At 25.9% G+C, this 24440-nt stretch overlaps 1 protein-coding gene across 5 annotated transcripts in view; it reads right to left on the bottom strand.

Moving 5' to 3' along the window:
- Nucleotides 1-24440, bottom strand: part of LOC122497950 — a 150191-nt gene that overhangs the window by 63844 nt on the left and 61907 nt on the right. For 2 of the 5 annotated variants that reach the window (XM_043605385.1, XM_043605387.1), the window contains exons 3-5: nt 22338-22407; nt 18046-18455; nt 9788-9928 (exon numbers count right to left, since the gene is read on the bottom strand). In XM_043605385.1, coding sequence (XP_043461320.1) covers nt 9788-9928; nt 18046-18431 — 527 coding nt within the window. In that variant the 5' untranslated portion in view covers nt 18432-18455; nt 22338-22407. Of the gene's footprint in view, nt 1-9787; nt 9929-18045; nt 18456-19453; nt 19608-19642; nt 19793-22308; nt 22408-24440 lie in introns of those variants that run through there. The other 3 variants (XM_043605386.1, XM_043605389.1, XM_043605388.1) reach the window with 3 other exon arrangements.

The following is a 24440-nucleotide window of genomic DNA, read 5'->3' as shown; positions in this document are numbered from 1 at the left end:
TAATATTTCCAATTTGGAGCATTTTCCAAATTTCGAGTAAATTTATAATTTTATAATATTTTCAATATTGAAAAATTTTTGAAAATTTCAATTCTTTCAACAGTTGAATATTTAATTAAATATACCTAACTTTTTCTGTTTTCGAATGCTACTGTAGTTTTTCCAAAACTATTTTTTCGAATTGAGAAGAAAAGGAAATTTTAATCGAAAAAATGTAATTATTTTGTAAAAATTTTAAATATTCTCAAATTGAATTTTTATTTTTTAAATTCCAGAATTATTCTGGAATTTAGAAAATAAAAATTCTATTTGAGAATATTTTAAAACAAGCAATTTTTCCCCCTCTTCATATATTTTTTGGAATCATTCCAGTAGTTTAATATATTACTAATTTGTAGCGATTTCCAAATTTGGAGAAAAATTTATGACTTTTGAATATTTCAAAATTTTTAACATTTCAAATATTGCGGTTCTTTCAATTGTTGAATATTGAATGAAAACATTTACCTAATTTCTTCAATTTTCGAATATTTCTATGTAACGTTTCCAAAAAAGACTATTTTTTCCAAATCGAAAAGAATTTGAATGATTGATTGTGTGAAATATTGACTCAAATTTAATTTCCTTCAATTTTAATCTACTTTTCAAAATAAAAAAATTTATTTTCTTTTTTTGAAGAAAAAAAAACCTATTTCGAAATTGAGAACGAGATCAAAACAGGAAGTCACTTATGATTGTCTGAATAATCAACCTAATTGATGAACCGTCCAGCTATATCGAGATGCCACATTTTTTCTACCTTCACGAGAGTCTTAAACGTCATATTCGTTTCACTATTTCCCAGTATCTCAATCATCACATTTACAGTCTTTTTTATACCGAATAAAACAGTCAATCTTGTTCTCCAACGAACAATTTTCCCCTATTTTCAAATCTAGAAAAATTTTAGGAAATAATTGAAATTTATGGAAATATTTAAAAATATTTGAATTCATCCGAGGAATTTAATTAAAATTGTTTTGAAAATCATTGAATTTTTGTAAAGATTTTACTATTTAATAAAATAATTGAATTGTTTAGAAGGATTTATTAAAATTTTAGAAAATAATTGAATTCTTTTGTGAAATTTAAAAAAATTTTTTGAAAATATCAACAATAATAATTAATTTTGTACTTAATAAGTGAATTTTTTAAATTTTGATTATGAAATTATTTAAAAAATTTATATAATATCTAAAGATAACAAAAAACAAAAGTATAAAAAAAGACAACTTCAGAGTGTGAGAGAAACAAAAAGTGAATGAATGAAAGAACATTCAAATTATTATAGTTAAATTAGAAAACGAAATATTGAATTCTTGATAGTTTAATAAAAAAAAGAAAAAGAGAATCTAAACACATAAATGAATCTGTTGAATATCTCTCGTTATTTCTCATTTTCCGTATGTAATTTATTCCCGGAAACAATCTTTAGCTATTTTGCAAATTACATGGGTGGATATTTACTTGTCTAATAAATTGATTAGAAAACTGTAGACGCGGCTTTTAATAAGTTAAGTGTAAAGGATCAACTGATAAATCTTTCGGTTATCTTTTAAATCGCTCAAGCGAGCGAAATATTATCCTTTAATATATATGTATATACTATTTGCAGATTAACGTGTCTGATATAATCTTTCATTGAATGGCCTCGATTAAAACGAAAAACGTGATCGGAAACGGGCTTTCTCGGACCCTGTTATTAAAGCACTTAATAACCCCATTAAATCTGTTTAAACAAATTTTAATTGTTTCAATTCAAAGTCTATCGGTTTTCAGAGCTTTTTGCGTATTCAACGTGAAATATTTTTTTCGAAAACTTGGATACTATTCTACTTTCAACTTTCACGTTAATTTTTCTATTTACTTTTTTCTACTCTTTTTTATTTTCTATTTATTTTTTTATTTTTTTTATTTTTTTTTCCTTTTTCACTTTCTACTTTTTTCCAACTTTTTTTATTTTCTATTTATTTTTTTCTACCCCTTTGTTTATTTTCATTTTGATTTATTTTACTTTTTTCTAAATATCTTCGTCTCGCAAATAATTACAATTATTTTCAATCTCATGCGCTTTGTTTTCCTGATAATTAATTAATTCCACCTGACTGATTCAATGAATCCACATACTACGAATAATAGAAATATTTATAACTTGTAAATACACGATCAGTAATTATATTGTAAGAAGAATTTATAGCGCGTTTTAGAAGCAAAAAAGAAAATTGTATAAATGCTATTTTTTTTTTTTTTTGTTATCGAGAATTTCTTGCAATGAAAAGAAAATCTAATTTATTAATGTATTCCTCAATGATCTTGGTTGTTCTTTTATTGCATTTTTTTAAAACAGTAATATCGTTTGCTCTAACGCTCATTATCGCATTTGTTCTAGTTAACGAGGAGACTGTGTCAAAAAAAATAATAATCACCATATGTAAAGACCTATAAAATTGACACCAGAACATCTGTTATTTTTTACACTGTAAATTAACAAATTCTCTCTTCTCTTTCACCAATTATTTTTTTTTCTAATGGAATTTTCGATTTTAAAAATAAAAGAATATCCTTTGAAAAAACTCTTTTAACAGTAAATTTTATTTTACAAAAATTTCAAACGAGAAAATTCAATTTTTCAAAGATTCAAATAATTTCTTTTTTTTTACCAAGAAAAAACCATTCGTCAATGTTATAGTCGCACAATTTGTTTAGAATTTAAGACATTTAAAACGAGGCATAAAGTGTACGGTTGACGTTGCATTTCAGCTGCAAAACGATTTACAATTTCATTGCATTGTTTGTTCACTTATTTATGTCCGAAACGCAATAAATTTGCAATTTAAATTGAAACACTTCTTTTTATCAACCCGGAGTGGTCCATTACGTTAAGAGAAACCTTTCAAAATAAATTGTGCATGTGCGCACTGCAAATTTTTCTAAATATTATCAATTTGCTTTTAATCTTCTCGACAAAGTCAAAGATACAATAAATATAGTTGAATATCAAAATTAAAAAAAAAATAATAATAAATAAATATTTAAAAAAATAACAAACAAAAAAAAAGAAAAAAATTACGTAAACAAAAAAGAAAAAATAACGAAAACAAAAAATTAAAAAAAAAACAAAAAAATAAAAACAAAATAAAAAAATCTATATTAATAATATCGTTGTATTCTGGTAATCTGTTTCCTTTTTTGTTTCTTATATTTTTTAAAAAATTTTCTTTTAAATATTTTCAAATTTAAAATTAATGTATTAAAAATCATCGAATTGTTGCAAAGAATTTTATTAAAATTGTAATAAAAATAGGTAATTGAATTTCTGCGAAGAATTTTACTATTTATAAATTTAATTGAAGAATTTATTAATATTTTAGAAAATAATTTAATTCTTTTGAAATATTTTATAACGAATTAACAAAAAAATTGAATTCTTTCGTGAAATTTTTTTAAAAATATTTGAATTTTTGCAAAGATTTTATAACGAATTAAGAAACAAAATTGAATTCTTTCGTGAAATTTTATTTGAAAATAATTGAATTTTTGCAAAGATTTTACTATTTGTTATAATAATTGAATTCTTACGAAGAATGTTATTATTTATGAAAATAATTGAAATTTAGCGTCACTCTTTTATTAAAATTTTTGAAATTAAAATTTAATTTATTAATAAAAACTTATTAGTTAATAATTGAGTTTTTTTAAAGTTTGAATCTGAAATTATTCAAAAATTCTTATTTAAAATTTAAAAAATTTTGTAATTTGCATAATAATAATAAATTGAATATCACGCTTTGCGCGCGTAATAAATAAAATAATAAAAACAAAAAAAATTAAAAGTGAATGAGAATAGAAGATAAATAATAATAATAAAATAAAACTCTTCCAGTTAATAAGATCCTAATAAAATTTGTTCATTAACTAATTTTTTCTAGAAAAAATTTTTTGAATTCTTAAAAAATATTTTAATACTAATTGTATTTAGCGCCTCCTCCTCAAGATCAACTCGTAGTCCCCGGATCTCGTGCCAAAATTATCACATTTTTAAAGCAAAAAAATTTTCAATTTCGCGCTTATTTAGGTCTTCACTTATTTTGAGATCTTCATTTGTTGTTTTATTTTCATTCCTTCTCTTTGTGTCAAACTAATCACATCGAAATTAATCATGGGAAAAAGAAATCATCATTCTAGTGATGACGAAAATTCGAAGATACTTTTGAAGAAATACAAAAAACTGAAGAAAAAACTGCATCGCAATAAATACAGAAAAAGAAGATATTCAAGGGATTCATCATCTTCACCAAGTCCATCGCGGAGCCGAAGTCGAGGTACAATTTCTGACATCTTTGAAATAAAATCTGACAGACTCTAATCTGTTGCGATTATATTTAATAATTTATATACCACATAAGGCTCTAACCTATATATGTGAAGAACAGCCGTTGCTGTTAATAATTCTCGGGCTCTAACCCATGAATTTTACTCTTATAGAGTAATGAATATTGGTCTTTTTTTCTGGGCTCTAACCCATTTAAAACTTCTTTTTATAAAAGATTAAACAATATTCAAAGTTATGAATAATTCTATTCACGTTTTTCAATGAACTAAAATATTAACTATTTTACATTTTTTGACAGATTATAAAAAACGGTATGATTCGCCGCCTTCAATTGAGAAAGATCAAATTTCAAGCGGTGATTCTGATTCGCAGAGAAATTCCGACCTCGAACGTTCTCGTATCGAAAAATCCCCCAAACCTGGAAACTCCAATAATCAAACGGAAAATAAGGATTCATCAACAAGTACGCTTCAGGATAATGTTATTAAAGTCATCGGCAAACGTAGAGCGACTAGAACCTTCGCACCAGCCATCCACCAGGACTTCGTCGATCGCTGGTATGATATCGTAAAATTTGGATTAACCAAAGAGGACGTTGAAACAGTTAACTCGAAATACTCACCTCCTATCAACTGTGTCGAAATCGATCCGCCGAAACTAAACGAGGAAGTAAAAATCAGCTTCAAAGACAAACAAGCACCCCTACTACGAGACGGCCGAATTGTTGAAAAACAACAAAAAATAGCAACCTGTATTTCAGCGACGTCAAAAGCTATCTCATTCATTATCGGGAAAGATTCCTTATCGAGTGTTGATATCATCTCCTTAATTGAGACATTGAGCGATACAACCCGTCTACTACTTGACCTTCAATTTAACGAATCACAGATTAGAAGAAATCTAATATTGGCAAACATCGATGATGGCTTAAAAGAAGCATTGAAATCCACAACTGTCGACGAGTTCCTATTTGGAAAAAACATAGTAGAATGTCTAAAGTCAGCCAAGATAATGGAGTCATCTTCAAAAATCCTTAAGCCGAAGTCGAAATATACAGCTCCAAAAAACTCGAAAGGCCCGTATCCACAACGAGCTCAGCAGAAGAATTATCCTGCAGTGCAGAACGGGCCGAGACGAACATTTGCAGCTCCCCCAAGACCGTTCAAAACTCGATATCCGCAGAACAAGACTTCTTACAAGAGGGATCATCAGAGGAAATAGAAGTTGTACCTGTAAGTAAAGTTGCTGGTAGACTAAGATTCTTTTCTAAACAGTGGGAGGCTCTAACCTCCGACTCTGTCATTATTTCTTGGATCAAAGGTTATAAAATCCCTTTTTCAACAACTCCACAACAATCAAATATTATTAATATAAATTATCAATTTTCTGAAATTGATGACAAAAACATATTCGACTCGATTTCTAAACTTTTACATAAAGGAATAATAGAAAAATGCACACCTACCAAAAATCAATTTATATCAAGTTATTTTTTGAATCTAAAATCAGACGGAACTTATAGATTTATTCTCAATCTCAAAAAGTTAAATAAATTTATTCAGACAACACACTTTAAACTTGAGGACTATAGAACGGCCATTGGCCTCATAGATCCTGACTGTTTTATGACAACCTTAGATTTACAGGACGCTTTCAATCTAGTTTCGGTACACAAGTCTCATAGGAAATACTTAAGATTTGAATTTCACAATCAATTGTATGAATTTACCTGTTTGCCTTTTGGCTTATGTACAGCTCCCCATGTATTTACGAAAATTATGAAACCGGTTATCTCAAATTTAAGAAAACAAGGTTTTCGTTCAGTTATCTACTTAGACGACTTTCTCTTATTTGGAAATACCTATGAAAACTGTATTCAAAATTTGGAAACTACTAAAATTAGTTTAAAACAATTAGGTTTTTTGTTAAATTTAGAAAAAAGTCAAACTATCCCTGATAATAAATGTACCTACTTAGGATACATATTTAACTCAAACTTAATGACCATAGAACTACCCGAAAAAAAAGCGCATAAACATCGATAAACAATTAAAATCTTTTAATAAACCTAAGAAATGTAAAATTCGAGATATTGCTAAATTTATTGGGTCCATCGTAGCTTGCTGCCCAGCTATTAAATATAGCTGGCTATATACGAAAAATTTCGAAAGACAAAAGTTTATCGCTTTAAAGGCAAATGCCGGAAATTACGATGCAATCGTTACATTTTATCCAAACGTATCAGACATTCAATGGTGGCAGTCTCACATTAAATTTGGGGTTAATTCTATAAGAGGGTTCAACTTTTCTCTGGAAATATTCACAGATGCATCATTAACTGGATGGGGAGCTGTATGTAACAATAAAAAGGCTAACGGATTTTGGTTAGAAAATGAAAAAGAAAAAGCAATAAACGTCTTAGAAATGCAAGCAGCTTTTTTTGGACTAAAATGCTTTGCAAGTGATTACCATGATTGCGAAATTCTCTTAAGAATAGATAATACTACAGCTATCTCCTATATTAATAGAATGGGTGGCATCAAATTTAAAGGGTTAAATAAAATTTCAAAAGAAATTTGGCAATGGTGCGAAAAGCGCAAAATTTGGATTTTCGCTTCATACATTAGCTCGAAAGAAAACTTTCTAGCTGATAGAGAATCACGAAAATTGGAGCCCGAAACGGAATTTGAATTATGTAATTCCGCCTTTTCTAAAATTATTCAAAATTTTTATAAACCCGACATTGATATATTTGCTAGTCGAACAAATAAAAAATGTGCTCGATACGTTTCCTGGTGTAAAGATCCTGGATCTGAAGCAATCGATGCTTTCACATTAGATTGGAGCAAATTCCTATTTTACGCTTTTCCGCCATTCAGCATTATTCTAAAAACCCTCCGAAAAATTAAAAGAGACCAAGCAGAAGGTATCATGGTTGTACCTGATTGGCCAGCACAACCATGGTACCCATTATTCCATTCAATGTTAATTAAAAAACCTATCTATTTTAAGCCAAATATAAATCTTTTGACTTCTTGTGATAGGAGCCATCATCCTCTATGGAGAAACCTTTCCCTGGTATCCGGACAGTTATCAGGGAAGCCTTCACAAGACAAGAAACACCCGACGAATCGATAAATATTGTAATTGGCTCTCTTAGTGAATCTTCACTTAAAAGTTACGAATGCTCCTTGAAAAAATGGTGGAAGTTCTGTGATAAAAATTCAATTGATCAATATGAACCCACAGTCACTCAAATTTTATCTTTTCTTACGAACGAGTTTAACAACGGATTATCTCATAGTTCAATTAATGCAACCAGGTCGGCTATATCTTTAATAATGAAATCCAATATTTCCCAAGACTCAAGGCTAAAACGTTTTTTTAAAGGCGTCTATGGTTTAAGACCTTCGAGGCCGAAATATGATCACACCTGGGATCCGAAATCGGTCCTTGACTATTTTAGATCAAAACCACCTAATCAAGAACTAACTTTAGAGCAAATATCCAAAAAACTAATAACACTTTTGGCCCTTGTAACCGGGCACCGAATGCAAACCTTTTCTCTAATTAAACTCGAAAATATTATAATAAATGATAAGTCTATTATGATTAAGATTCCGAACCGTATAAAAACGTCCAATAGAAATAGATCACAACCCTTGCTAATTCTTCCAATTTACCAAGAAACGAAAGTTTGCGCAGCATCAGCCTTATTACTTTACCTACAAAAAACAGAACAAATTAGAAATTCAAATCAAGAATTGTTTTTGTCGTTTCGTAATCCTTTTAAACCTGTTACCTGCCAGACTCTAAGTCATTGGGTTAAAGATACCCTGAATGATAGCGGAATCGATACAGAGGTGTTCACGTCACACAGTACACGTCACGCGTCTACTTCCGCCGCTAAAAGATCTGGAATCGATATAGCTTTAATACGTAAAACGGCTGGTTGGACTAAAGACTCCGAATCATTTGCGAAATTTTATGACAAGCAAATTGTTACCGACGCTAACCAATTCGCATTAAGTATCCTTCAAGGATAATCGTTTTGTTTGTTTAACTATAATGCAAAAAATTGTTCTAATTAAATCAATGATTATTATTCAATTTTTCTAATTGATGTTTAACTTTCACGAGATTAATTATATTGAATAATGTTATATTACAAATTAACCGAAATAAAGAATTTATAACATCAAATAATAATTTATCAGTTATATATCATGCCGTAATCAACTTTCAACATCTACGAGTTGATCTTGAGGAGGAGGCGCTAAATACAATTGTTAAATTGAACGAACATACCTTGTGAAGTTCGATTTAAATTGTATGTGCGCCTCCTCCGAAAAGATCAAACCCACCCAAAGCCCAATTATCTAAAACCATTTACATTAGTTAACTTCCCTATTTAACAATTACGGCATCACTTTAAAATAAATGAAAATAAAACAACAAATGAAGATCTCAAAATAAGTGAAGACCTAAATAAGCGCGAAATTGAAAATTTTTTTGCTTTAAAAATGTGATAATTTTGGCACGAGATCCGGGGACTACGAGTTGATCTTTTCGGAGGAGGCGCACATACAATTTAAATCGAACTTCACAAGGTATGTTCGTTCAATTTAACAATAAATTCTGTAAATTTCATTTTTAAAGTCGAAAATTCTATTTGGATTAAATTTTAATTTTTAATTTCTAATTTTTATATTTTGAATTTTGTATTTAATATTTTTATATTAAGTACTTTTTTTATCTCAATCATTAAAATACTTAATATACTTTAATTTAAAACTACTAAGAAAATTCTAATTGTAGAACATTTTCCCCGCCCTAGAGAGACAAATAAAAAAAACCAGAATATTCTCCTTCAGTTCGATTCGAAAAAGACGAAATCAATTAATATTTAAAAATCAACCGAGTCAGGTAAATGTTCGACTATTAAGTTCGAAAGCATTTTTTTACGAGCAAATGGTTTCGAGCATCATCGATTTCCATATAAACACGATTCTTATGTGTTCTCCTTTACTTATATTGTATATATTATTTTGTTGAGAATTCACGTTATTTTCGTACACTAGGTGTGTCACGAATGACGTCATTCTTTATACACAACAATATCACATACGTTTGTGATTAACTGACAGAAAATTGTGTGTGGGATACCTTTCATGATTTCTTGTAATTCAAAGCCCTTGTGTGTGCATTTAGGTCGAAGTGTAATCAAATTAATGGAAATAGTCAATCGGACTTTTTTTTATCTCTTCCCCAGACTCCATTTTGCCCGTGGAACGAAAACAAATAAATCAATAAATAAAAATTGTTCTCTTTTTGTAAGAAAGTAAATAAAAAAAAAGCATAAAAAATCTCTTACCTCTTTTTTTTTAATAAATTGAAAAAAATCTTTACACTCACTCTGTATCAGGAACGGGAATCATAGAAGCTGGTAGACGACCGTTGTGATCCAAAAAATGATTATTTTCGGGTTCTTCTTGTACTGGAGTCTCGTACACTAGAGTTTCCACCATTGATCCTTTACTCGAGCCGAAGGATACCCTACAAAAAATTCACATCATTAATTTTGCATTCTTTACTAAACGAAAATTAATTTTTCATCTCTCCTAGTAAAATCAAACAGAAAAAAAAATAAGAAAAAATAAGAAAGGAGAAAAATGTAAAAGAGAATAAAAAATAATGAGAAAAAATAAAAAAGAAGAAAAAACAAAAAAGGAAAAAACGAAAAAGAAGAAAAAAAAACAAACAAACAAAAAGAGAAAAAATATAAAGAAAAGAGAATATATTCATTTCGGAAAGAAAATTTCTACAAATGTTCATAAATTAAAAAAGAAATAAGAATAAACCGTAAAGAAAAAAAATATTTCTAGTATCCGGAATCTGGATTCGATATTTTTTTCTATTCTTTTCCTTTTTTTTGGTTCGAGACTGAGACAGCCGCAAAAATACGAACACAAACCTCAATTTTCTATTCCGTGACTAAAACTTGCTACAGCGAATGGACAGTCTATATAACCGCAGAAAGGTATCAAAATTGTAATCATAAGTGATGACGGATCAAATTTCTTTCGAGTCTGGTCATTGACCGAATTCGAAAGTTTGTCCCAATTTATGAAAACAAAGAAAAAAAAACCTAATCCCCCCCTCCCCCTCGGATAAGTATTAAAAAAAAATTCATTTCATTTAAAGTAAATCAAGACTAATGATCAAGACTAATGAGTTGATAAGAATAATTAACTATGACGTATAAATGAAATTTTTCAGAGATCATCCGTTAATTTTAGAATTTCTGTATAATTAAATGACAACGCAAAGTCTCTTTAATTAAATCTAATAATTATTTTTTCCGCTTGGTTTTTCCAAATAATAAATTCATAAGCTCTAGTATATATATATAACTGATTAAGAAAAAATGTCACACTATTCTAAATCGTCCTATCCAATTCTAATTAAATAGGAAATTGATTCGATTTCACTGTCATTCGTATAACGAAGAAGCTAATTAAAGAACTAATTACAAGTGTATATTTATATTCTTTTTTTCTGTATTTTGCCTGTCATTGTTTGTCATACAATTTTGTTAAAATAATTTCCTCTTTTCAAATTATTTTTCAACTCCAAATCTTTTTTTTTTTTTTTGGTTTCTTAAAAAAAATACTATTTTTTGTGACTGTAAAAATTCCCCAACTTTTCTCTAATTAAAAACTGAGCAAATTGAAGAAATAAATTTTGCCCTTGTAAACAAAATAAAAAAACTAATAAATAAACAAATTTTGCCCCTGTAACTAAAATAAATAAATAAATTTTACCCGTGTAATCAAAATAAAAAATAACAATAAATAAACAAATTTTGCACTTGTAACCAAAATAAATAAATTTTGCCCGTGGAACAAAAATTAAAATAAATTAACAAATTTTGCCAGTGTAACAAAAATAATTAACCAAATTTTGCTCCTGTAACCAAAATAAGTAAATAAATTTTGCCCCTGTAATAAAAATAAATAAATTTTACCCCTGTGAGAAAAATAAATAAACAAAATAATAATTTAAATTTTAAATACTTAAATCGTCGTTTAAAAATTGTAATATCTGATATTTAAAATTTTAAATAAAAAAATAAGAAATAAATATGAATAAAAAATGAAAATAATATAAATTTTGATCAATAATCAAGTATAGATTGGGTTCGGATCTGAACTAAAAGCGAGCGCCACGAAGTGCTGACACCTAGCGCACATGGAATTCATCGTTTCGGGGTGTATAAAAAGAGAGACAGAGAAGGAGATATAAGAAGAGACGAATAAATTGGATACTCAATATGTCAAAGTCACGTGTACTGCCGGCATTTTAACTTTACTGACGAAGCATCAAAGACACGCTTACTATAATATAAATGTGTCATCATTGCCGACAATGATGTAACAATCTCCCACTCTTTTCTTTTTCATAATAGTTGCTCTTTCATTTATAAGGGTCTCACTAATCGTTATGCAATGAAACTTTCAACAAAAGCTCGATACATTCCTAATTATTATTAACAAACACTCAATATTCTCGTTTAGTCTATTTTTTCAAAATGACAAATCTCAAAAAAACTAATAAAATGAAAAAAATACGTTTTCAAAATTATTTCATTTATCGTAACGATCGTAACAAAATTTATTTTTAATAATTTTATTTAAAATTTATTATTTATTTATTTATTTATTCAAAATTTATTTTTCTTTATGGAAATTTTCTAATAATGACAATGTTTCAAACATCTCCCTTTTCCACTTTTTCAAAATTCTTTTTCTTTTTTCATCTTTATACATTTTTTCTTTTTCGATCATGTGCTTGAAAAATAATAATTTTAAATTGAAAAACATTCTAATTAATATTTTAACAATTTTAATTAAATTATTAAAATATTAACTTTGATACTAATTGTATCAAAGTTAGTTCAAAATTACTTGATTATTTTATTGAAACAAATTTTCTTGAAACATTTGAAACATTAAAAAAATAAAAAATTTCGTAACAATAAATACAATAATTTTCTTCTTTTTAATAAAATAGAGAAAAATGTAAACGTTCAAACAAGAATAATTTCAAAATAAAAAATTTTCCAATTAATATTTAAGTAATATAATTATTGCTACATTTAATGGACATTAAAGTTAATTGAAAATAATAATTTTCATAAAAATTTTTTATTTTTTAATAATCTAATTTCCGTAAATAAAAAAAAAATGATAAAGATATCATTTCTTGAAAATAATGAAGATTTTTTTTAATACATTTTAAAATTTTTTCTAAACATTTCAATTCTTCGCAGAATTTTATTACAATTTTTAAAAATAACTGAATTCTTTCGAGAAATTTTATAAAAATAGTAATAAAAATAATTCAACTCAAGCAAAGAAATGTATTATTTATGAAAACAATTCAATTCTTATAAAATATTTTATTAAATTAATAAATAATAAATATTTTTAAAAATAATTTAATCTTTTTGACAAATTTTATTACAATTTTTTGAAAATAATTGAATTTTTCCGAAGAATTTTATTGTTTATGAAAATAATTTAATTCTTGTGAAGAAGTTTATTATTTATGGAAATAATTGAATTCCTTTTAAACCATTTTATCAAAATTTATGAAAATCATTGCATTCTTCAGAAGAATTTTATTATTTATAAAAATAATTGAATTCCTTTTAAACCATTTTTTATTAAAATTTTTAATAGTTATTGAATTCTTCAGAAGAATTTTATAATTTTTGATAATAATTGAATAATCGCGAAAAATTTTATTAAAATTTTCGAAAATAATGCAATGGAATTCTATTATTTTGAAAATAATTGATTTCTTCCGAAGAATTTATTATTTTTTAAAATAATTGAATTGTTGCAAAGGATTTTATTATTTTTATAATTAATTAAATGCTTGCAAAGAATTTTATTACTTATGAAAATAATTGAATTCTCGCTAGGAATTGTATAAACGTTTTTGAAAATAATTAGTCAATTCTGCTCAAGAATTTTATTATTTTTTAAAATAATTGAATTCTCCCAATGTATTTTATTATTTTTATAAATAATAAATAATTTCAAATAGTAAAGTTTCTAATTAATATTTAAATAATTCAATTATTATCAAAGTTAATCGAAATTAATAATTTCCATAAAAATTTCTTATTCTTCCAAAATTCAATTATTTGCAAAAAAAAAAGTGAAAATCTAAATAAAAGTAAAAAATTCCTAACGATAAATGAAATAATTTTCTCTCGAATAGAGAAAAAGCTCACTTGTCCCCCAAAAATTGTTTTGACGCTTAATTTCCAATTTGACGTCATTCCCAAAGGAATAATATAGTTATAGATTGTTAACGCTCGAGTGGGTGCCCAGTACACACAGCTTCCGGAATAAATCGTCCTCTTTTGCGTGTGTTTAATACGATATTCAAAAATAGTCAGCGCAAGCAAGAAAAGTCGATGGGCATATATCACTCGCGAAAATAGATGTCATACGCAGTTGTTTTGGCAAGATTATAGTTATACACATTTACATGGAAACCAAAGTATAAACAATAAGAAAAAAAATTGTCCTTGATCTTCCTAAGTTTTGAAAAAATGGAATTGTTTTATTTTTGAAAAATGGATTGTGTAAAAAAAGAGAAAAAAAAGTTACAAGTAGCTACTCTAACGGTTCATTAAACTAAAAATACAACCTAGAGATCGAAATTGACTGATCTATTCTCGTTTCATTATTAAAATACAATCCTAGTCGGCCTCCAAGTGTTTTAATTAATCTGCTCCAAATCTGGAATTCTTAACCCAATAACTCTGTAGTTACTCACTTAAAAAAAGTCCCTCCTTTTAGAATACAAGGGATTGAGTGTGTTTTCTCATAAACGCAAAGGGGGAGAATGAATAAAAAAGCAAAAAAGAAAAAAACTTGACTGATGTAATCGCAAGCACGCGTACATCTACTTGTTAGTGACCGAAATTCTTTGAAAGGCTTGCCTCGAATTCCAAAGCAAACGTTTGTGATTTAAAGTCCACTCAATTTTAGAACGTGATTCTTGTATACCTCCATAGTACCTTGACAGTGAACGACATATATACTGTGACTCCGATCGCGTTTCCCTCCTTTTTCTGTCTCTCGTTACTCTCTCATTTAATTCGCGTGGTCACGCACGACGACGCACACACGCGTTGTTGTTTTTTTTTCTTTCTTTCGTTTCGTTTCCATAATGTGAGTCTCTCTCATCTTTGAAGGCAGACACGTGGGTGCACGTTTACACACACCGAAAAGTCACGAGAGAGAGAGAAAAAAAGTCCTCCTTTGCAATTCCACAAATGTCATCGTTTCAATTTAACTGTCGGCGTTTTACGCGTACTGTTTTTATTTTCTTTTCATGCAAATGAATTATTTTCTTATTTTCTGCGAATTTTTCCCTTCCCGACGACAATCGAAATGCTTCTTCTTATTTAAATCGACGAAACTTCACGCTCGCTCTCTCCTAAAAATTCTAAATATTCGATAAGTAAGAAATAAATTCACAAAAATATTCATGAATATTTTAAAAGGTTTATCATTTTCATCAGAATAAATAAATAAGTAAACTAATAAATAAATAAAAGAGAAAATATAGAAATAAATAAAAGAGATGTTATTCATTGTAATTTTCAATTTAAATTGATTTAAATTTACAGGAAAATGAATATAAATTAACAATAAAAAATTCGAAAATATGTGAATGAAATAAATGAGAAATGTATAAAATTCTTTCTAAATTTATAATTAACAATATTTTTGTAATAAATTATTATCGTATTAAATTATAGAATTACAAAAAAAATCTAATCAAGTTTTTGCAAAATGTAAAATTGAAGCAATACAAAAAACAAATAGAGGTGCAATTTAATAAGACAATAATTTTAGAGAAAGTTTACTCTCAGAGATGAAATTATTATAAAAAGATGTGTGAAATAAAATACAAGAGAATTGAAATCGTTTCCCAGGATACTTTGATTTCATGTAATAATAATTAAAGTTCCCGGCGTAAGTTATACTTTCGCAGATATGAGCGATTGGATAATCGGTTTTCAAAATTGTGTATAGGTATTAAAGAAAAAAATATAGGTCTCGCAATGAAAAGTATTTAAAAGAAATACTGTATTCAAAAAACTGCATTTAAAAATCTGTATTCTAGAAATACTATAGTAAATGCTAAAAAAAGATTTTCGTTTTACTCAAATTCTAAAATTTCCTTTTCACATATTTTCAAATGTAAAACAAATTTCTCCAAATTGGTAATATTTTTAGAATAGTAAAACTACATTTTTCATTGTTACAGTTTAACCCAATTTTCGGTTATAAGAAAATTCAAAATTAAATTAAAAATTCAATTTCTATTTACGTTATTAACTGAATTCTTCTAAAGAAATTTATCAAAAATAAAGAATTATTTTGAAAATAATTGAAATCTTCAAGGAAACTGATTAAAATTTTTAAAAATAATTCAATTTTATCAAGAAATTTAATTGAAATTGCTTCTAAAATAATTGAATATTTGCGAAGACTTTCATTAATTATAAAAATTAATGAATGAATTAATTAATTAATTAATAAATTAATTAATTAATTAAAATTAATTCTTGTGAAGATTTTTATTATTTATGAAAATAATTAAATATTTGCGAAGAATTTTATTAATTATAAAAATAATTTAATTCTTGTGGAGAATTTTATTATTAATGAAAATAATTGAATTTCTATTAAACCATTTTATCAAAATTTTTTAAAATCATTGCATTCTTCAAAAGAATTTTATAATTTTTGAGAATAATTGAATTCTTCCGAAGAATTTTATTCAAATTTTCAAAACTAAAGCAATTCATCCGAAGAATTCTAATATTTTGAAAATAATTGAATGCTTGCAAAGAATTTTATTATTTATGAACATAATTGAATTCTTTTAGAACCATTTTATCAAAATTTTTATAAATAATTCAATTATAATTGTGAAGAATTTTATTATTTATGAAAATAATTTTAATTCTTGTCAAGAATTTTATTATTAATAAAAATAATTCAATTCCTATTAAACCATTTTATCAAAAATTTTTAAAATCAGTGCATTCTTCAAAGGCGTTTTATTATTTATAAAAATCATTTAATTCTTCAGAAGAATTTTATAATTTTTTATAATAATTGAATTCTTGCGAAGAATTTTAATAAAATTTTTGAAAATAATTCAATTCTTTGGAAGAATTCTATTATTTTGAAAACAATGAATTCTTGCAAAGATTTTTATTATTTATAAAAGTAATTGAATTCTTTTAGAAACATTTAATCAAAATTTTGGAAAGTAATTTAATTCCTGCCAAGAATTTTATTATTTATGAAAATAATTTAATTCCTTTTAAAACATTTTATCAAAACTTTTCAAAATCATTCAATTTTTCAAAAGAATTTTACAATTTTTGAAAATAATTTAATTCCTTTTAAACCATTTTTTATTAAAATTTTTAAAAATCATTGAATTTTTCAGAAGAATTTTATAATTTTTGATAATAATTAAATTCTTGCGCAAAATTTTATTATTTACGAAATTAATTTAATTCTCGCGAAGAATTGTATCAAAAGTTTGGAAAATAATTGAATTCTTGTCGAGATTTTTATTATTTATGAAAATAATTGAATTCTTGCGAAGAATTTTATTATTTACGAAATTAATTGAATTCTCGCGAAGAATTTTAATACAATTTAAAAAAATTGAATTTTTGCAAAAAATTGTATCAAAACCTTTAAAAATAGTTGAATTCTTGCGGAGAATATTATTATTTATGAAAATAATTGAATTCTTGATTAAAATGTTATTATTTACAAAAATAATTGAATTCGAATAAAGAATTTGAGTGAAATTTATGAAAATAATTTAATTTTTGCAAAGAATTGTGTCAAAAATTTAGAAAATAAATTGAATTCTTCGGTAAAATTTTATTATTAATGAAAATAATTGAATACTTGAGAAAAATTTTATTAAGATTTTTGAAAATAATGCAATTGAATTCTATTATTTTGAAAATAATTGAATTCTCAAAAAGTATTTTATTATTTTTAAAAACAATTAAATTCTCGAGAAGATTTAATTAAAATTGTATTGAAAATAAATAAATAATTGAATTCCTATGAAGAGTTTTATTATTAATGAAAATATTTGATTTCTTTCGAAAAATTTATTATTTTTTAAAATAATTGAATTGTTGCAAAGGATTTTATTATTTTTATAATTAATTAAATGCTTGCAAAGAATTTCATTACTTATGAAAATAATTAAATTCTCGCGAAGAATTTTGTCAATATTTTTGCAAAAAATATTTTTAATATATAATTGTCAATTGTGAGAAGGTTGTAAAGAATATCAAAAAGGTAACATGAAAATCAATGATAAAGTTTTCAAGAAAAATGAAAAAATTAACCCAAAAATCATCGTAAAAGTTGCAAAGGAACGTTTCGATTTTAAAAGAAACTTTAGAGATCATTAAAGTAATTATCGAAAAAACTTTGTCGAATTTCGTGCACGCTAATCAAGGATAATTTAAATAAATTTAGTTTAAATTTAGTTGCTGAAGGTTAAAAATGATTACAGTGGGGAGAAATATTTACCTTTTGAGACTAGCGTGCTTTGCACCATTGAGAATTTTATTTTTCCTCTCACTACCAACAGTACTGGCATCACTGTCAATACTATAGAGACTGTCGTCCTTGGTGACTCGAGATGTATGGAGGGTTGATTTTCGGGCGGTTCCATTATGCTTTGGACTCTCAATTGGTATCACTGTTTGTCCTTGAATTTGCGTTTGATGGTACCGATCACCGGTACCATCCTCAAGTCTCGCCAGTAGCGTTGAGTTCATTGTTCTATTCGAGTCGACAGATTTCTTCATCACATTGCTCGCAGTGTAATTTCGCAGATCGTTGTGATTTTGTAACTTTCGACTCGGATCGCCGGGCGGTGGTTTGTCCTCCGTTGGCAGCATGTACGACAACATTTCTATCCTCTATTAAATCTGAATCTGCAAATAGAAACGAAAATTAGTCTTCTACATTTGATTCCTATGTATTTATTTTATTTCTCTTTCTATTCCCCATTTTTACTTATCGTTCTTCTTTTCGTTCTTAAAATTTTTCGTTTTCAATTTTTTTTACTTTGTTCTTTGGGATTTTGGAAGAAAATTAGAAATCTGATTGAATTGATAATAGAAAAAAGAAATTTGATCCTCGAAAAATGTTTCGAGGACGAAATTCGAAAACAAAACAAACACCTACGTACATCCGTCAATCGTTGAAAAATTATCCGTTAGATACGCTTAATTAAACGTAATAAAGCATTTTTAACGTTTTTAATTTGTCACGATTACCAAGCCTTTTTTGACGAGAAGGAAAAATTGAAAAAAAACAAAATAGAAACAAAGGAAGCTTGAGAGAGGCAAATTAGAAGAATCCGATTGCTTCGTGATGATAAAAAGATGTACTTATTGTTTCAGGTAAAATTCTCTTAATCAAATAGTGAAGAGTATTCGAAATATTTCCCCTCGCCTTTAAAGAATTCTTTCTAAAGATTTTGTAACGATTTTTTAAGCGTATTAACAAAACAATAAGGAAGACAATCGTCTAAAGAAACTAATAATAGCCGAGTCAGCTGATTTCTGTCAAAGATTCCATCACGAGAATATTGTCCCGTTTATTTTTTCTATGTTAATATTCCCACAAAATGAAAAAATTACATCAGTTGATATTTAAATTTTTAATAATTTAGAAAATATTTCCAAAAAAAATCGAGAAGTAATAAAATAAAAAATAATTAAAAGCACAAAAAATAATAAACAAATCGATTTTACTATTTTTATCCTATTTTTACAAACAAAAATAGTAAATAAAAATATTTATTTATTTATTCAAACAATATAGAATTAATACTTCTTTTTCTTGTTTTTTGTATTTTTTGAATTTTTTGCATAAATTGAAAGAAAGTGTTAAAGGGACTTTTTTTCGTTTCAATAAATAAACTTACGATTTATAAAATAATGATTGCGGAAGAGACGAATGTTCGCCAGGAGAACGTCAAACCACAACTGGCGCGGCAACCGCGACGCAAAACCGAACCAAAGGTTATAATACTAACAGAATGAATATGACCGGCATAGGTGGCTTGTTTTGAATATATGCACTATCAATTGACACGCATTGAACGACATTATACCTGGTGCAAATCTGCTAAATTATCGCCCATCCCTTCTCTGACCTTCGTTCTATATTATTTCATCATAAAACACTTCGTACACACTAATGAAACGTTTAAACTTTATGAAATCATCGACCGAAAAGTAGTCTTGTCTTGTCTTGTCTATAAAAAAAAAGAAAACAGATGTAGTAGGTACACGTTTATGAAAAATAAAAACAACACGCACGCGTTTGATAAGATAATAAGTATTGTTCCGCGAGGGAAAAGGGGGAGATTAGTATGAAATTCTTAATTTTGATAATTTAATCCCATTTATTTATTGAGGAAATCCGTTTTCAAGGCCTTTGCAAGCACGATCATATTGGCGTTTGGAATTATTTTCAATTGACTTCAATACAAAATTAGTATTAATTTAACAATTTTTTGTTTTTTCCAATAAAAGTGTTAAAATTGTGTGACAAAAGTAATTGATGACTTAAAGAAATGGAAATTTCAATTCAGTGTTTCAATTTAATAGAATTTCAACTGTATAAAAGTTTTAAATGAAAGAATTTTAAATCAAAATTCTCGTTTCATGGAATTTTTATTTATTAGAATTTTTATTCAACTGAATTTTAAAATATATGTAAATTTCTAAACAATTTTTTTAATTTCAACCAATAGAATTACAATTTAAATTTTGCAAAATTAGAATTAAAAGAATTTTAAATCAAAATTATTATTTAATGGAATTTATAATTATTAGAAGTTTTATTCAATAAAATCTTCGTTTAACAAAATTTATATTCAATCAAATTTTAAAATAAATCAATTTTTAAACAAAATTTGTTTTATTTTTAAATTTTTCTTTTATTTAATAAAATTTCAAACTTAATTTTTATTTAATAGGACTAAATATAAATGTGTGCCAATTAAAGTTCTGTAAAAAGAAAAATTCGATAAACAACATTTAACAGAATAGAAATTTTGGGAAAGAAAAATCCGAATTGAACAAAAATTTAATATAGAATTTCAACACTTTACAAAATTCAATTCTAAATTAAATGTTTAAAATTTCCTTTTCATTGAATTTGATTTCTGCAAAATTTTACTTTTATTTCATAAAATTTCTATTTAACTTAATTTTATTTAATACGGATAAATAGAATTTTTCTTTTTTTTGTAAATTAAAATTTTACAAAAAGAAAAATTCGATAAACAAAATTCAGTAGAAAAGAAATATTGGTAAAGAAAAATTTAAATTGAACAAAAATTAAACAAAATTTCAACTTTACGAAATTCAATTCTAAATAAAAAAAATTCCATTCATTGAATTTTGTTTTAGCGAAATTTTTCTTTTATTTAATAAAATTTTTTAGGTTTAATTTTTATTTAATGTGGCCTAATATAAATTTTCATAAAATAATAGGTATTCTATAGAAAGGAAAATTCCATAAAGTTCATTGGAATAGAAATTTTGGTAAAAAAGAATTTCAATTCAATAAAAATTAAATAAAAACTCTAATTTACAAAATTCGGTTCTAAATTGTATCAAAAGTTTTGAAAATAATTGAATTCTTGAGTAGAATTTTATTATTTACGAAATTAATTGAATTCTCACGAAGAATTATATCAAAATTTAAGAAAATTGAATTTTTGCGAAAAATTGTATCAAAAGCTTTAAAAATAATTGAATTCTTGCAGAGAATATTATTATTTATAAAGATAATTGAATTCTTGATTAAAATGTTATTATTTGCAAAATTAATTGAATTCTAATGAAGAATTTTATTAAAATTTATTAAAATAATTAAATTTTTGCGAAGAATTGTGTCAAAAATTTTTAAATTGAATTCTTCGGTAGAATTTTATTATTTATGAAAATAATTGAATTTTTGCGCAGAATTTTATTATTTACGAAATTAATTGAATTCTCGCGAAGAAATTTATTAAAATTTAATAAAATTGAATTTTTGCGAAAAATTGTATCAAAAGCTTTAAAAATAATTGAATTCTTGCGGAGAATTTTATTATTTACGAAATTAATTGAATTCTAGCGAAGAATTGTATCAAAAGTTTGGAAAATAATTGAATTCTTGCCGAGATTTTTATTATTTATGAAAACAATTGAATTTTTGCGTAGAATTTTATTATTTACGAAATTGATTGAATTCTCGCGAAGAGGTTTATTAAATTTTATGAAAATAATTAAATTCTTGCGCAGAATATTATTATTTGCGAAATTAATTGAATTCTTGCGAAGAATTGTATTAAAAGTTTTGAAAATAATTGAACTCTGGCCGAGATTTATATTATTTATGAAATTAATCGTATTCTCGCGAAGAATTTTATTAAAATTTATAAAAATAATTGAAATCTTGCCAAGAATTTTATCAAAATTTTTGGAAATAAATAATTTCTTCCGAAGAATTTTATTATTCTTAATAATACAACTCAATAGAAATTTCACTAAATTTAAATTCTACAAAAAGAAAAATTCGATAAATAAAAAATTCAACGGAATTGAAGTTTTGTATAAAGAAAAATTTCCTTTGAATAAAAATCCCACTTTACGAAATTCGAAACTCTAAAATCATAAAATTTTTCAAGAAGCTAAAATCGAACTAATTATTCTCTGTTTTGAAACGAGAAATTTATTTCTCGTATTAAAAAAATGTATTAAAAACTGTAATTAAAAAATTCACCTCTTTAAGAATAATCATAAGCTGCTCACCTGTAAAGAAAAAAAATTCCAAACAAAAAAAGTCGATTTGACTGCTGGACAGCATCGGAGAGCGTGATTTCTGCAACAATAAAATAAAAAGTAACAATTAGTCTCTAATGAGAAAAAAATTGTCATTTTTGTCAGGTGGTAATTTAGAAGTAAAATTTGGAGAAAGAAGAAAAGAAAGATAAAAAGAAAGTAGAAAAAGAAGATGAAGAAGAAGAAAAAGAAAAAGTAAAACGAGAGCCGAAAGTCTAGTGAAAAGCCCATTAACTGAGTCAATGTGTCCATGTGTACACGTCTGTCCCGAGGCAATGTTTTTTCAATGTAGGGGGAAGGGTAGAGGGTGATCTTGGCGGTGAATAGACACCTGTTTTTCACTAGACAGGAGACACGCGACTCACAAGTATACACACTCGCAAGTTTTCACAAATATGCATCATCTATTCTACATAGAAAGTCCGTGAGAACTTGAAAACGGGGTCGTTGACTCCCGCCGTCAAGTTTACAATTTCCAGGGGAAGTTGCATTGTGCAAATAAAATTTATTTCATATTAAAACCAGAAACTGTCCTCAAAAAATTGCTCTTGCTTTATTGTCCCCTCTTTCTCTCTCTCTCTCTCTCTCACGATTGTTCAATATTTTTACTTCGAAAAATAAAAATTGTTATTCTTCCAAGGAAAAATTTGATATTTCTCTTCTCTACTTTCTTGAAAAATTTCAAATTAAAAAATAAGTATTTTTATTTTTCTTTCGCGTATCTTTTATTTGTTAAATTTCATCGCAGAAAAACAGATGGAAAAATATTTTCCCTCCACGTTTGTTATTTCAAAGAAATAAATTAATTTTTTTCTTCAAAAAGAAAAAATAAAGTAAACTATATAAAACGTTGAAAAATTTTATAACTGTACTGAAAATTTATTAAATATATGAGAAAAATATTTTACAAAAAAAACCAAATTGAAGAAATGTGTAAAAATAAGGAAATAAATAAAATTGTGGAAATGTATGAGAATAAAGAAATAAAAAAAATTAAATACAGAAAAATAAAGAAATAGCCAATATTAAAAAGAATTTGGAAAAGAATTAAAAAAATTAAATATATAGAAAAATAAAGAATTAAAAAAATTAAATGTAGAAAAATAAAGAAATAGACAAAATTAAAGAAATAAATAACAAAAAAAATTAAACTTGAAATTTCACTAAAGGAATGAAATTAAAAAACAAAGACAAAAAGAAAAAAAAACAACAAATCCAGTAACTAAACAAAATGAGTAAATTAAAAACTAATTATTGAAATAAATGTAAAAAAATCGTGTTGAATATAAATTTATCGGAAAAGAAGAGAATAAAAAAAGAAATAGTGAAGAGGAGGTTGAAAATTTTTATGGGAGGACATTGGCATCGGTTGATTAAGAAATTGGTCGTCTTGAGAGAGGCAAACGTAAATGCAGGGGCAGTCTGGCTTCAATAATGATTACACTGCAACGATGCAATGCGCTTGAGTGCACCGGTGCACTAAATTAATAAATTTGCATGTCCCGACATCCTCGCACGCTCTCTTACAGAGAAGCAACGTGCCATCATCATCATCATCATCATCATCATTGTTCGTTCAATATTGTGTTAACGTTGCGTCACTTCAGAACACGTCAACACTTTTCTTCCTTTTTTTTCTTTTTTATTAAACCCAGAGTATTTAATTTGCATCATCAACTTTTGTATAATTACAACATCCGGAAGTTACTTCAATTATTATTATTATTGCTATTATTTTATTATAATATTTAATAATTAATATTAATAACAATAATGATATAATAATAAAAAAGGCTATTAAAAGGTATTAATTAAATTTATTTTAAGTTGTTTGTTTTTTATTTTCTAACTTTTTAAATAATTTTTTTTAATGTTTTCAATTTTAATTAATATATATTGGAAATCATTGAATTCTTGCAATGAATTTTATCAAAAAATTTTTAACTAATTAAATTCTTGAGCAGAATTTCATTATTTATGAATAATAATAATTGAATACTTGAGAAAAATTTTATTAAAATTTTTGAATGTTCTTTTGACGAATTATTTTGAATTGTTTTAAAATAATGGAGT

Source organism: Leptopilina heterotoma, unplaced genomic scaffold (genome assembly GCF_015476425.1).
Source record: "Leptopilina heterotoma isolate Lh14 unplaced genomic scaffold, ASM1547642v1 Lhet_14, whole genome shotgun sequence".
Classification (NCBI taxonomy): domain Eukaryota; kingdom Metazoa; phylum Arthropoda; class Insecta; order Hymenoptera; family Figitidae; genus Leptopilina; species Leptopilina heterotoma.
The sequence above is the reverse complement of the archived record's forward strand: the minus strand, read 5'-3'. Positions and strand labels throughout refer to the sequence as shown.